This window comes from Ctenopharyngodon idella, chromosome 6, assembly GCF_019924925.1.
Source record: "Ctenopharyngodon idella isolate HZGC_01 chromosome 6, HZGC01, whole genome shotgun sequence".
NCBI lineage: Eukaryota > Metazoa > Chordata > Actinopteri > Cypriniformes > Xenocyprididae > Ctenopharyngodon > Ctenopharyngodon idella.
In genome coordinates, this window is record NC_067225.1 from 4,587,780 (window position 1) to 4,603,699 (window position 15,920).

Below are 15,920 nucleotides of genomic sequence, written 5' to 3' on the forward strand. Positions count from 1 at the left end.
CGATTAAACAACTAAACGAACATTTAAGGGACAAAGTACAGTCATACCACTTATTATACGGCTTTTCACCACACAAATAATTATGGGGACAAGAGAAATTGATTTGACATGAAACCTTTGAAATCTTACCTGTTTATTATCTTATAATCCATTACAGTGTACAAAACAATCCTTGCAAGAAGATGAACACAGCAACAATATTACAATACTATTAATACTGAAGTATTTTCAATACAATTTATACATTTAACAGAAACGCAAGATGGCAGCAGAACGCGCAGGCTTCAGATACCCAGACGGGTGGTATGTTATTCAGCATTGCTATTGACGAAGGTTGTTATGGGAGAATACACCTCGGAATGTCGCGACTGACCAATCAGAATCAAGTATTCCAGAGAGCCGTGTAATAACTGGCTTTAAACGTCTTGCTGCAAGGGGTAGTGTAATAATGGGTGTTGTTTTTCAGTGAAGGGGGCGTGGTCGTGCTGGTCTTCCTGGTCTCAGTGCTCTACTTCCTGTGGCGGTGGTCACTACCAGCGCTCCCGTACCTGCTCTAACCCAGCCCCTGCTCATTCTGGTGATATCTGCATTGGTCTGCACACGGAGGAAGCTCTCTGTAACACACACGAGTGTGAAGGTGAGAAAACATTCAACACTGCTGCTCACAGCAATTTCACTTAAAGGTTTAGATCACCAAAAAATGAAAATTATCTCATAATTTACTCACCCTCAAGCCATCCTAGGTGTATATGACTTTCTTCATTCAGCCAAATACAATGGGAGATATATTCAAAAATTTCCTGGCTCTTCCAAGATTTATAATGGAAATGAATGGTACTCGAGATTTTGAAACCCAAAAAAGTGCATCCATCCTTCATAAAAGTAATCCATACGGCTCCAGGGGGTTAATAAATGCCTTCTGAAGTGAAGCAATTGGTATTTGTAAGAAAAATATCCATATTTAAAACTTTATAAACTATAATCACTGGCTTCCGGCAGCGGTCTAGTTCTGGTACGCTTGACATATTGACGAACATGGAAGCACAGAGGATAGAGCAAAACAACACACCGATCATGAATTAGAAGTCTAAAACGAGAGTTTTTAAAGAGAAATGTCAGAGAATTTCGATATAAGAGAAGAGGACCTTGAGTTGATTGCCCAGCCCTATTTGTATGAACCATGAGAGGTGTCTACTCTCACCTAAGCTTACTCTACTCCTACATCCTACGTCATACGTCGGGTCAGAGGTCACTCTTCCGCCAGAACTCGACTTGCGTGCGGCTGTTACCAGAAGCCAGGGGTTATAGTTTGCAAAGTTTTAAATATGGATATTTTTTTTACAAAAACCCATCGCTTTGCTTCAGAAGGCCTTTATTAACACCCTGGAGCCGTATGATTATTTTTTTATAATGAATGGATGCGCTTTTTTCGGCTTCAAAATCTCGGGTTTACTCCCATTATAAAGCTTGGAAGAGCCAGGATATTTTTTTAATTTTAATATATCTTTTTTATCAACACTTGAATGTGGGTGTTTCATAAAAAAAAAAAAACATTTAAACAAAAAGCTGAGAAAATCGTGTTTTTGTTGGATTCAGAATGATGATCAAAACATAGATGGAGTAGATCGAGCCCATTAACATCCCCCAAAGTTTCAAAGTCTTTTCCTCTTCATGGGTTTGACATTTCATTCAGTAACGTTAGGCAGTTTTGATTTATATGCTGTTTAATGTTTGATGATCCCATTCACTTACATGAGCGTAAGCAATGCTTCTTTTGCTTGTTTCTGCCTCTTCTTTGCCTGTGTTTTGATCCGGCGAGTCTGTACTCTTTCAGAAGGTGCGTAATAACTAATAACACAATTGTGAAATGTGTGTTCTGTTTATCTTTCTCACCTGTGTCAGGTGGGTGGGGGGCATGGTCAGAGTGGGCGGAGTGTAATGAGGAGGGGCAGCAGCTCCGCGTTCGTATATGTGAAATAAGCTCCTCTTGCCAAGGAAACTCCACAGATCAGAGAACGTGTCGGCCCATTGAGAGTGCAGGTTAGTTCCTTTGCCTCTTTTCCTTAGTTAATTTCTGGCATTTCAGACTACAGTAGTGTTTCACATACACATCGTTTTCTTAATTCTAGTGCTGTCAAAGGGACAGAAGAAGAACTCAAACTGTGAAGGTAAATGCAGCTTACATCAAACAGCATTCAGGTTGGCTAACAACAGTTGGTAAACATTTTTTTTGTCTGTTTTTGTCTCGTGCAGGGTTTTCTCTATTCCACTTGGTGCTGACTGGTGCATGTTGTTTTTTGGGAGCCATTTTGCTGTCCATCCTGGTGTATGTGTACTGTCAGAGACTCCGCAAACCCCCTCAAGAATCTGCAGTTATTCATCCCAGCACCCCCAACCATCTACACTATAAAGAGAACAGCTGTACACCCAAGAATGACTTGTACACACCCATGGAGTTTAAGGTATTTAAGCAGACTTAAATGAGTTAAATAATGTCTTAAATTAACTTAAAGGGTTAGTTCACCCAAAAATGAAAATTCTGTCATTTATTACTCACCCTCATGCCGTTCCAGACCCGTAAGACCTTCGTTAATCTTCGGAACGCAAATTGAGATATTTTTGTTGAAATCCGATGGCTCAGTGAGGCCTGCATAGGGAGCAATGACATTTCCTCTCTCAAGATCCATAAAGGTACTAAAAACATAGTGAAATCAGTTCATGTGAGTACAGTGGTTCAATATTAATATTATAAAGCGACGAGAATATTTTTGGTGCGCCAAAAAAACAAAATAACGACTTATTTAGTGATGGCCGATTTCAAAACACTGCTTTATTAAGCTTCGGAGCGTTATGAATCAGCGTGTCGAATCAGTGGTTCGGAGCGCCAAAGCCACGTGATTTTAGCAGTTTGGCGGTTTGACATGCGATCCAAATCATGATTCGATACGCTGATTCATTATGCTCCGAAGCTTCCTGAAGCAGTGTTTTGAAATCGGCTATCACTAAATAAGTCGTTATTTTGTTTTTTTGGCGCACCAAAAATATTCTCGTCACTTTATAATATTAATATTGAATCACTGTACTCACATGAACTGATTTAAATATGTTTTTAGTACATTAATGGATCTTGAGAGAGGAAATGTCATTGCTCCCTATGTAGGCCTCATGGAGCCATCGGATTTCAACAAAAATATCTCAATTTGTGTTCCAAACATTAATGAAGGTCTTACGGGTGTGGAACGGCATGAGGGTGAGTAATAACTGACATTATTTTCATTTTTGGGTGAACTAACCCTTTAAAGAGTTGTGAGAAAATGAGATGCGCGTCAGATCCGCATCATGTTCAGCAGTGACAGCTCTTAAAGTCACAGCAGCCTAATAAACCAGTTGCTGTGATGTCTGTCATTAATGTTAATCAAAGAACAAAGGTAACAGAGACAATTGTAGCTTTAATAAGCATTAATCTATATTTAATCAATAATTTATGCAGTGAAGACTGTAAAGTGTTTGATAATTTTATTGAAATTCTATATATATACATACAGTCAAACCAAAAATTATTTAGACATTTTTTATATTTTTGAAATATTTTTACTAGTGGATGCAGGACACTATAATTCATTTATGTGAGGATAGCAAAATAAAGTAAACTGTGACATATCAAACCCAAAAATTCTTCATACAGTGGACTACCAGTAAAATTGATAAAAATTTGGACCCAAAATTATTCAAACACTTTGACCTGACCATGTTTTGCTTAAGTGTTATCTAACATAATTAAGATACATTTTTTTCTGACATAGTTTAACTCTGAGATCTTGTCATATTTTATTACCATCTTTTTAAACTAAAGTGAATAAACTGTATTAATGAATGAAATGTTCAAGGTGTCTGAATACATTTTGGTTTGACTGTATATATAATTGAATAGTATTAATGATAAAAGTTTGATTTTAAAAATATTATATTTGTTGTATTATATTTTATGTAATTGTATTTGTTATATACAGTATGTTATGTTGTTTTATTATTAATAATAATATTATTATTTGTTCAATAAATAATTCTGGTCTTAACATCTGTATCACAAGCAGTTGAGATCCACGACTTTCCCTAATCTGTCTCAGAAGAAATGGCTCTCGTTCTATAAAACCATCTTATCTTTCATTCTTCATTTTCCGGTACCGTCTCTTCCCTCAGAGCGTTGACATCAGAGGACCGCTGCAGCATGATGCAAAACACGCTGTGGCCTTTGAAATATTGAAGAGACTTTCCGACATCTCGTGTGTTCACTTTTTGTGCTTTCTCTCTGTTCCCCGCAGACTCTGAATAAGAACAACCTGCTTCCACCAGATGAAAGCTGCAACTTCTTCCCATCAGCTTTGCCGCAGACCAACGTCTACGCCACCACGTATTACCCATCTCCTCTGGGCAAGTACGACTTCCCTTCCATGGATTCACCCTGCAGCTACATGCACAGCTGATGCAAAAAGACACACACTCACACACATATCATGCTTTCTTTAGGGGCGTGTGATCACGGTTACACACCCTTATCCGTCCATGCAGTTGCATTGGAAAATGCATGGATCCGCAGGAAGGTCTAGCGCATAACCTGCATCTCAAAAGATGCAGGAAAATGCAAAGGATTGTTGTTCGGATAAAACGGGCCCATGTAGTTTTCTTGTAGCATTTCCTTTCCTAAATGTCATCTCAAACCGGAAGTCACGGGTTCAGTTGATCACATGTGTCGTAATAACTGCAGACTGACACTCACAAAGCATGCACACTTCTTAAAATGCAGAGGAGCAAGAGGAATTCTGGCATCTTTGCTTTCCATGTGAAGCTCAAAACTGAATTGTGACGTACTACTTTGTGTGCTGGCGTCTTCAGCTTTGTGTTGTTTTTCATAATAGAAAAAATGCAACGCAAAACTCGTTTTGAGTCGATAAAGCATGAAGGGCTCCAGACAGCTGTGACGTCTCACAATAAGCCTGAACATCTGTTTCCCTTATTTTTTCCTGGTTTATGTCCTTTCGGCTCCAGAACTCAAGCAGTGGATGGGAGATACAGTACATGGAATCAGGATTACTTGTGATGCGACTGGTTAACGTCACACCGGTCGAGTCACTGAACTGAGCAGGAGCTGCGTACAGTACGGACTCATAAAAGGCTGTTATCTTCATCGTCTAATTAAAGACTTGAGCTCATGGATATATGGCCGTCCACACACTGTTACACATATCTTCACCAGTATGAATATGTCTGTCAGGCACTTTTTAAAAGGAAAGTTCACCCAAATATGACAGTTCTGTCATCATTTACTCACCCTCATGTAATTCCAAACATTGATGGCTTTTTTTAAAGCAAGACAGTACAGGTGAATAGGGTAAAGAATATAATTATATAATATAAATCAGAAAATACTGTCAACAGTATCCATTTAATCTCCATATTTTTAGGAATAAACTATAATATAAAACAGGAAAATGATATATGAACAAACCCTTCTGTAAAAAAAGGGAAGTTAGCTTTATGTAAGTGTTCAATATATATGAAAAGAACTCCTTTTAATAAGTATCTATTGTAATTAATCTACACATGCAAATAGATAATGAAACAAACACTTAAAGGGTTAGTTCACCCAAAAATGAAATTTCTGTCATTAATTACTCACCCTCATGTCGTTCCAAACCCGCAAGACTTGCGTTCATCTTCGGAATACAAAAGAAGATCTTTTTTGATGAAATCTGAGAGCTTTGTGTCCCTCCATTGATTGCAACACAACTACCACTTTGAAGCTTCAAAAAGTTCATAAAGAGATCGTAAAACTAATCCATATGAATTGAGTGGTTAAGTCCAAATTTTCTCAAGAGAAACGATTGCTTTATTTGATGAACAGATTTAATTTAGGCTTTTATTCACATATAAACATTCATCAGCTTCAGTTGTGGTAAACGGAAGCTCAAGCATGTTTGCTTGATGTGGAAATCCAATGTTACGCAGCACATTTGAGCTTCCGCAAGAACCAATGAGGCTTGTTCTCGAGCATCAAGCTGGTTCAACTGAGCTTCTGTTCAGTAGTTCTGTAGTTGTGTAGCTGTCAATAGAAGGACAAAAAGCTCTCAGATTTCATCAAAAAGATCTTCATTTGTGTTCTGAAGAAGGTCTTACAGGTCTGGAACAACATGAGGGTGAGTAATTAATGACAGAAGTTTCATTTTTGGGTGAACTAACCCTTTAAATGTGCATTTTCAATGTTTTCTTTCCACAAATCAGATGGAAAATATCCCAAAATCTCACAATTGTCCAGTGTATGAAAAAACAATGGTTTTGCCATCAGTTTATTGTCTTAAGTGGAAGATTTTTGAAGGATGTTCATGCTGCTCTTTTCATACAGTGAACTATTCAGTGGCCTGTCAAGCTCCCAAATGCACTATAAAAGTATTATAAAAGTAGCCCATATGACTTCTGCACTATATTCCAAGTCTTCTGGATCCATACAATAGATTTGTGTTGGCTGACTGAAAAAAAAAAAAAAAAAGGTTTTGCTAAAAGCTCTTAAATTTCATGCGTACATATTTAAACTTGGAGCATCAAGATTACATAAAAGAGTGGCTCACACATTCTGCTAAACTTTTTTTTTTTCTGTTCCATGGAAGAAAGAAAGTCATACAGGTTTTAATCAATATGAGGATGGGTAAATAATGACAGAGTGTTTAAATTTTGGTTAATTATTCTTTTAAAATCAATTGTTACTGGAGCATGGCAGTATGAAATAGCTCTGTGCGAGTGTTATTGAACCTAAAGGGATGTACGTTTGTAAGTATGTATGTATATTTGTAGCAGGCATTATATATTTATACACAAATGATGATTCTTTTTGATGGAATCAGGTATTTTTTCCCTGCTATAACTCCACAGCAAACATAAGAAAATGAAAGAACACTTCTGTACACTAGAGTACTCAAATTGATACTGTCTTGTGTATGACAGTTTGTTTCTGTCCAGCAGTGTGTGTACGTTAATATATGTTTTATGAAATATTTTGTTTATTCTTTACTATGAGCCCAGATGAACTTTAATGCAAAATACAAAAATGCATCTCGCTTGATGTTGAATGAGGCATTACATTGTTTCTGATGATGGGAGGTTCGAGAGCAGAACCGGACGTCACACGTGCTGGAGCTGGACACTTGCTAATGCCGCTTTTTTACGCTGATGTTGCATGGATGCTGCATTTTCTGAATGCAGACAGTTCTCTATGCAATAAAAAAGAAAATGAATTTACAACACATGATCACTGCCTTTATACACTGTGAACTTTTTCTATGTTTTTATATGTTGTACATTGTAAAAATAAATAAATATCCAGCTGGGTGTCAAAACACCACAATTTACTTTCTTCTGTCAAGACTTTTAACAGTCTATCTATCTATCTATCTGTCATTCCATCCATCCATCCATCCATCCATTATTATGAATAGCACACTGCATGATGTGACTTCATTGTAACATTATCACGTTCATATCTAAAGTTGTGTATTCGGTGAGGGATTGTACCAGCACAGGGAAAGGTTAATAACTCTGGTCATTAGCGGTACTGTAGAGTTGATTACAGAGCCTCTGTGTTCACTGGTGTACGTAGTGTCCTCTAGCCTGAGCCTGCAGATGAGTATTTAAAGTCTTCACTTCAATCCATGTGATGAATGATGTTTGCGGTTCTAACAGCGGGTAAGTGATATGGCTTTTTAATGAGCTGTTTGCTGTTTGGAGGTTTTCCTCTCTAATGGGAGGAAACCAACCATTACCCAGCAGCTGGAGAGAGTTATCAGAGCAGACGGGCCATTTGAACTGAGACCTGTTGTGGCCTCCAGATACACCACTAATGAAAGCTGCTCAGAGGATAAACCTCCTGAAGCAACACTCACATGTGCAGCAGAAAGCATTTATCTGTAAGTGGAAAAAAACATCACCATAAAATCAAAAGAAATAAGTTTCATTATGTAAATTAAGCACATTTCACTCAAAATTCCTATTACCAGAATGCGTTAAGACATTTCACTTTTGAGTTTTTTTTGTTTTTGTTTTAGCCTTTGACATTAAAACAAGAATGAATACCTGCCATTTCTTGATATCCGAGGGGTGAATGTTGGATTTTTGGAGCAGTTAGGAGAATGTTATGTAGAAATCAGCTGAGGTCACGGATGTTTTGATGATTGAACACAGCTGAGAAGTTTTTCACAGTTCACAGCCGTCAACTTGACATGCATGACACAAACACCATACTCACAATAAGAAGAAACTTCTCTAGAACATCATGCAGATTCTAAGAAATGCCAATTATATTATATAATACCAAAACATTTAGATTTCTACAGATGTTATGCACTCACACACCCATAATGCTTGCACGAGTAGAGAGATCTTTTAGAGGTTATGAAAGTCCCTGAAGGACACGTTCGGTGTGATTTCATCAGCGTGAGTGAGCATACTGACAAAAACAGAGTAAAACACATTGCAGTGGGAATGAATGATCTCTGCACAAAGACTATTGACTCCTCACGAATTGAACAAAGACATAAAGACTCATTAACATTATTTACCGATTCATTTTGTTCTGTGATACGTAGTTTGTTAAATAAGTAAACAGTAAATTAATGGTATAAATCTCCATTCAGAGTGCTTTATTAAAGGCAGGGTAGGTGATTTGCTTCAGAAACATTTTTTGTTATGCTGGCTGAAAGTCTCTTCCCGATAGCAATCACTAAGTTAAGTGATCTAAATGTATTTATATCATCTGTGGAAGGCATAAGACCATAAAAAGTTTGTCCACCCTGTTGAAAAAACCAGCATATGCTGGTTAGGTATGTTTTGAAGCATGGAAGCTGGTTTGAGCTGGTTTATGCTGGTCCTTAGCTGGTCATGAGCTGGTTTAAGCTGGTCAAGTGCTGGTCCTAAGCGACTAGCTCCAGCTCAGGACCAGCACTTGACCAGCTTAAAGGGTTAGCTCACCCAAAAATGAAAATAATATCATTTATTACTCACCCTCATGTCATTCTACACCCGTAAGGCCTTCATTCATCTTCAGAACACAAATTAAGATATTTTTGATTAAATCCGATGGCTCAGTCAGGCCTGCATTCAAAGCAATGACATTTCCTCTCTCAAGATCCATAAAGGTACTAAAAACCTATTTAAAACAGTTCATGCGAGTTCAGTAGTTCTACCTTAATATTATAAAGCGACGAGAATACTTTTTGTGCCGCAAAAAAAAAAAAACGATCGACTTTTCAACAATATAGTGATGGGCGATTTCAAACCACTGCTTCGGAGCTTTACGAATCGAATCAGTGACTCGGATCTTCTATCAAACGGCTAAACTGCTGAAATCACGTGACTTTGGTGCTCCGATTCACTGATTCGATTCGTAAAGCTCCGAAGCAATGTTTTGAAATCAGCCCATCGCTATATTGTTGAAAAGTCGTTTTTTTTTTTTTTTTTTTTTTTTTTTGCCGCACAAAAAGTATTCTCGTCGCTTTATAATATTGAGGTAGAACTACTGAACTCGCATGAACTGTTTTAAATAGGTTTTTAGTACCTTTATTGAGAGAGGAAATGTCATTGCTGTGAATGGAGGCCTCTCTGAGCCATCGGATTTAATCAAAAATATCTTAATTTGTGTTCCGAAGATGAATGAAGGTCTTACGGGTGTAGAACGACATGGGGGTGAGTAATTAATGACATTATTTTCATTTTTGGGTGAACTAACCCTTTAAACCAGCTCAAACCATGGACTCATGGTATGAGTCAAATGAAGTATACTTTGCAAGGCTGTGCGATCGACTGTGCGCGTACAAGCGTATACTTTGGGCTTTAGTGTGAGTTAACACTGTCATGAGGCCAAACTGTGATTAATGGGTTACATATGTAGTTCATTAAACTCGTTAATAAATGGCTGATATAGAATCATGGAAGGCATTTTAGACATACTTTTATTTCACTGTGTTGTTTAAATCATCTCACAGGCATGACTTTCAAAATGCATACAAGATTCCTATAGGAATTTCTAACATAATTTGGAACTGCTCTTAATTGGAATCAGATCCTGGATATACTGGAATTCCTTTTCCAGTATTAATGTTGCTGTTTTCTTTCAAACTCTGACAAGCGTCATATGAGCCAGTAATATTGTTTCCTTCAGGTCGGGTAGGTGATGTGGAAATGAAACCATTTATGTGAGATTCAAGCATGTATGAGAACTTTCCTCTCTCCGCAGTACTATAGCTCAATGCCGCCCTCTGCTGTCAACACTCTTACATTGAGTTGGTTAATTTTCATGGCTTCTGACATTTTCTGTGACGAAAATGTTTGTTTGATTGATTGTTAGTTCTGGGTAGACAGAATGAAGGAAGGAAAAACGGATGAGGAACTAGAACATAGACTGCTTGCATAGCTATATTTTAATTACTGACATGCATTTGTGTGTAAGAGAGACTTTATTACCATTCATTAGTATTATTTGAACAATATTATTACTTTGCTGATATTTAGGGTACAGTATGCATTACACACTATTTCAATATCTCAGTAGTAATCATAAATTGTCTGTTTTCATAAATAAAATCACAGTACCTTAAAATCGACAGCTGGTGAACAAAATCATTTAGCGGAAGTGGTAATCCTTTTTTTTTTTTTTTTTTTTTAACTATTTGAAAATGAATAATTTGCAGTTTTAAGATCTTCTGATGCTCTTCTCCTTCTTGGTCCTTGTCTTATATTTCTGCCCACAGGCTCACTACCAGCCATCTAGCACAGTTTTATCATTGGCGGAACATAACCTGGGCAGAGTAAAATATTTTAACACAAGCATTTCAGTCAAATAGAATTGTGCAATATGTAGTGCTTGAAGTGGAAAAAATAAAGTGCCTATACTCACCTGGGGCAAGGGGTGGGGTGAAGTGTATGATATGATTAAAAAATATTTAAAATATTGTTTGTATACTAGGATAGGCAGGAACAATACATACAATTGGTACATTACAATCCCTGAATATTAATTTTATTTCAAATCATTTTAACTAACCAGATTATATTCATTATTAAATTTAGAATATTTAAAACCTTATATTACTGTAATTGTCTATATTGGCAATATGTTTAATCTGCCCTATATTTAAAAAAAAAAAAAAACAGCAAAAAAACCCCCAAATCTATCAATTGGTCACTTCAGCTGCTGCGTCATTATTTAGTAGAATGAAATAACTACACAATGTTTCTCTGTCTCTGTCATTCTGTAACGATGGTGGCAAAGTCGAGGTGAGGTGAGGATCTACATGCAGCAAGTTTATTAAAGAAAAACATAAACATAATCCAACCAGGGAGCGGGAAACATAATCCTGAGACTGACTATATATATAATATATATATATATATATATACACACACACAGGGAAACTAACAAGATGACAAAGAAACAAGAAACATCTGAGGGAACAGTCAGGGTTGCTATGGTAACAAACAAGGGAGCTAATGCAAACAAGAGAAACAGGAATTAAACACAAGAAGGGAACAGAAACAATGGGGAATATATTTCAAAATAAGAGTCCTACTCAAAACACAGAACCAGGAATGTGACATAGATTCCAGACGCTCCTAAAAACAAGAAGTCCAGGAGGGAGGTGGAGCGGAGGCAGACCAGGGGGCGGGATGGAGGTCCAGGCCTGTGTAGAGGAGGAATGACTGGAGATGGAAGTAATGCAAGTAGCCAGGGGGACTAGCTCAGTGATCGCATCAGGGCATACAGGAAACTCGAGGACGACCTTTGTGATCGTGTCAGGACAGGCAGAAGGTTCTAGGGTGACCACTGTGGTCATGTCAGGGCTGGCAGAAAACTTGGGGAGGACCTCTGTGGTCATGTCTGGGCAAACAGAAAGTTCATGAGAGACCTCTGTGGTCGCATCAGGACAGACAGGAAACTCTGGGATGACCTCCGTGGTCACATTCAGGCAGACAGGAAGTTCGTGGGCTGGAACTGACACTGGACTGAGTTTTGAGGCAGGAGTGGCCTCTGGAGCAGACTCACGGGCTGGAGCAGGTTCTGGAGCAGATTCATGGACTGGAGCGAGCTCTGGAGCAGAGTCATGGACTGGAGTGGGCTCATGGACTGGAGTAGGCTCTGTAGCCGGTACCACCACCTCGATGAGAGCAAAGTCAGTGCGTGTAGCCCAAACACACAAAATGGCCACTGCCATAATGGAGCACTGAAGTTAGAGGAACAGCCTCTGAGACAGACAGTGCTGCAGGTGACAGGCTTGAGGGTGCAGGCTTTGAGATACCAGCTGCTCTTGCTGAAATCAACAGTGGGTACGCCAAACTGGAGATCAGCCTCAGATGTCCTTGAAATGCCTGGTTGTCTTCAAGTGCGACGTTCACGACGACTGGGAACACTGGTGTGGCGTCCACGATGGCTGAAGGCTTTGGCGTGACATCTATGACGGATGAAAGCTCTGTCGTGGCGGCCATGATGACTGGAGGCTCTGGCGTGGCAGGCATGATAGTTGGAGACTTTGGCGTTGCGGTAATGATGGTTGGAGACTCTGGCGTGGCGGCCATGTTAAAATCCTCCTCTACCTCCCACAAAACTGCAGGACAAAGTCAATAAACAGTGCCAGGGTCCAGCACAGTAATCCAACCAGGAAGTGGGAAACATAATCCTGACCAGGAACAAGAATGCCAACAGCAAAGGCAACGACTCAAACAGACTAAAACACAGCTATATATACACACAGGGAAACTAACAAGATGACAAAGAAACAAGAAACATCTGAGGGAACAATCAGGGTTGCTATGGTAACAAACAAGGGAGCTAATGCAGGGAAACAGGAAATAAACACAAGAAGGGAACAATTGGGAATATTTTTCAAAATAAGAGTCCAACTCAAAACACAGAACCAGGAACGTGAAACATTCACTCTGATATGCAGTTTAAATCAGTGCATTGACTGAGTGCTGTATGCCACAGCACTGTAAAAAAAATGTGTGTGATGCGATCTTGGAAAACCCATCGGATGTCGCGATGGAACGTTTTCAGTAAAGTCAAAAAATAGGTAGAATTATTTTTTTTTTTTGTCAAAATTGGGTTTTCATTAAATTATTCTATAACATCTTGTCTATCATCTCTAAAAATATCTTGGCAAAATTCACCTGTTAAGTTCAGAAAAATAGCAATTTATGGTGGCAAGGCTGTCTTTCTCTAACATTGCTGTTTAAGAACACACCCAGCGGAGGTAAAAAAAAAAAAAACACGGCCATAGCTTTCCCTCTCTTAACACTACAAAGACACTTCACTTATCAAAATAAACCACATAACATGTAGAATAAAGGTGTATTAATGCAAATTTCCGCCAGTCCTGTATAAACTACGCACGCAAAGATTTTTTTTTTCTAATACAACGTTATCGTGAGAAGGCGGAGCACAAGAGAACAACGGAGCTTTAATGAACACACATGTTCTAATTATGTGTTTATTAGAGGATGAATTCAAATCAAATACTGCCAAACTGCCCATACTTCTGAATAGGATGTCTATATGGAGCTTGGATGTCATCTAGTGAAAACGTTTGGTACTGCGCCCAAACAAAATCTTACTGAAAGCTCATTTTTGAAATATTTCAACCTAAAATTTGGAATGTTGACATTTTTGGCTTTAATTTTCTTGCAGTTTAAGAGTAAAACATGCTTTGTAATATATTATTATAAAATATAAACAATTATATTTTTACATTTTCATAAACTTAAACTTCTATAACTTTTTTTTTATTTATTTCACTTTCCTGATTTATTTCACTTCTAAAATAATCTGACTAGTGTCTTCTTTAAAACAAGACCAATCTTAGGTCTATATTCCAAAGCATTCTTGAATTACAATAATTTATGTTTGGATAGTGCATTTTCATGTCTATGCAAAAAAAGGGGGTGACAGTTATTTAAAACTGTTTTTCTCAGAATTCCGTTCTTGAAAATCAGAGTGATCAGCCGACTTCAGATAACCATAACTTTTGTTACAGACAAGCTATGAGAAAAACAGATTTGGAAAGGGCTCGAATCCAGCTTTCATATGGTATTGAAAACTGTGACAGGTAAAATTTCACCATGTGATGGGTTTTCGCAGATCACATCACACACACACACACACACACACACATATATATATATATATATATATATATATATATATATTATTATTATTATTATTAATTTTTTTTTTTTTTTTTTTTTTTTCATGATTTATCATCACAACTTTTCAAAAATCTTTTGTCAAATCAGCTTAGGTTCATAAATGTTGTTCCAATAACATATTATTTTGATTTTCTGTTTAATAAACTAATCTTTTTCTTTGTATCAACTTTACAGTGTGATTTTGTCTTTAATAATTTCTTTGCATGATGTTAATCTAATGCCACATCCACAATAATATGTTTTACTTTAAAAATTACATTTTCAAATGTAAATAACATTTTCTAAAGTATGTCTTCATGTTCCGTTTTTGCTGGAGGAAAACAGTAGTGTCATGAATGAAGCGAAAACTTTACAGTGGATGGGAAACTGTCTCATATCGCTCCCGCATTACATTATGATAATAACTTTTGATCAGGCATTGCCGCCTGGGTCCTAAAGGAGACCCGATTCCTGTGGGGGGAGGACTCGATTTCTCATGACACTGGTTAGAAATGTGTCCGAGTGCGGTCCGCCTTGCTCTGATGTCATGCTGACGTATGTCAAAAAACTCTTGCGAGAGCAAGTCGGCCGTGTTTGACTCTGCAGTCAAGCGCAGTTGCACTCCACCATCTGCACTGATCAAAAGCACGATGGGAAACGACTTGCTGAGTGAAGACACAGCTTAATGCTCATTGGTTCTTATTTGAAGTGTTTGATTTTAAAAATCTTAATATCATGTTTTTTATGTGTATAAATTATATGTGAATATTCCCAAACTCTCTGACAACTGTAAAACATTTTCAGCTGGTTAAACTTAGAAATGAAAGTTCACCTGCTGCCTTAAAAATGTGAGTTAACTCAACTTAAAGATAAGCTTTGTTTCAACTCAAAAATAGTCAAGACAACGCATTACTTTAAGTTAAAATTTAAACTTAAAGTAATGCATTGTCTTGACTATTTGTGAGTTGAAACAAAGATTATCTTCAAGTTGAGTTAACTTATGTTTAGTTGAGTTAACTCACATTTTTAAGGCAGCAGGTGAACTTTCATTTCTAAGTTTAACAAGCTGAAAATGTTTTACAGTGGGTTATGTGATTGTTGTCATATTTATTAAAAATATATAAAAACATCTGTAATTAACATAAAAATTATTGATAAACGTCTTTTGAATGGAAATAAATAACAAGTACTTTGGGTGTCTTGTTCGTTATATATATTTTTTTTATATATAAAAGCAACAGAACTTAAATTACATCCAGTTTCAACACAGCGCATGAGTGTGAATCCCGTGATATCCGCCTTTGATATCTTAGGTGTCTGATCCACTTCGAGAAGTGAGAACTGTCCGTCTTGCCTGCACTTTTTTCACTTCTCCCTTCACTGCAGATGCCTACGATAATGAGGGTTACAAAACAAAAACAACAAAGAATATTAAACTAGCTTAAATGATTTAGACCATAACAGAGTCTTAGGGTGTATTCACACCAGGAAGTCCGCTAGTTCATTTGCTTTGGTCCGAACCAAATACAATGTTGATTTTTTTTTGTTTGGTGTGTTTTGCTTTCACACTGCCCTTTTTGCAAGTGAACCAAAATTTGTAAACAAAACCACACATGTGCTAAGGTCATCCATTCACTGTATAGAAATTCTCAAGCAGAGAACCGTACGTTCGTTTGGAACCGGACCGAGACCACCTCTCT

At 37.5% G+C, this 15,920-nt stretch overlaps 1 protein-coding gene and 1 long non-coding RNA gene across 2 annotated transcripts in view; one reads left to right on the plus strand and one right to left on the minus strand.

Moving 5' to 3' along the window:
* The window catches only part of sema5bb (sema domain, seven thrombospondin repeats (type 1 and type 1-like), transmembrane domain (TM) and short cytoplasmic domain, (semaphorin) 5Bb), a 70,229-nt gene extending 64,559 nt beyond the window's left edge, over positions 1 to 5,670 (plus strand). Inside the window, exons 18-22 of the mRNA XM_051897023.1 lie at positions 467 to 637; positions 1,903 to 2,040; positions 2,130 to 2,168; positions 2,254 to 2,462; positions 4,323 to 5,670. Coding sequence (XP_051752983.1) covers positions 467 to 637; positions 1,903 to 2,040; positions 2,130 to 2,168; positions 2,254 to 2,462; positions 4,323 to 4,484 — 719 coding nt within the window. The 3' untranslated portion in view covers positions 4,485 to 5,670. The remainder of the gene's footprint in view (positions 1 to 466; positions 638 to 1,902; positions 2,041 to 2,129; positions 2,169 to 2,253; positions 2,463 to 4,322) is intronic.
* LOC127514309 (uncharacterized) lies at positions 117 to 7,394 on the minus strand. The gene is made up of 2 exons (XR_007930595.1): positions 5,678 to 7,394; positions 117 to 614 (listed from the first exon to the last, which is right to left on the minus strand). It is a non-coding gene; the product is annotated as an uncharacterized LOC127514309 (long non-coding RNA).
* Positions 7,395 to 15,920: the final 8,526 nt, after the last annotated feature.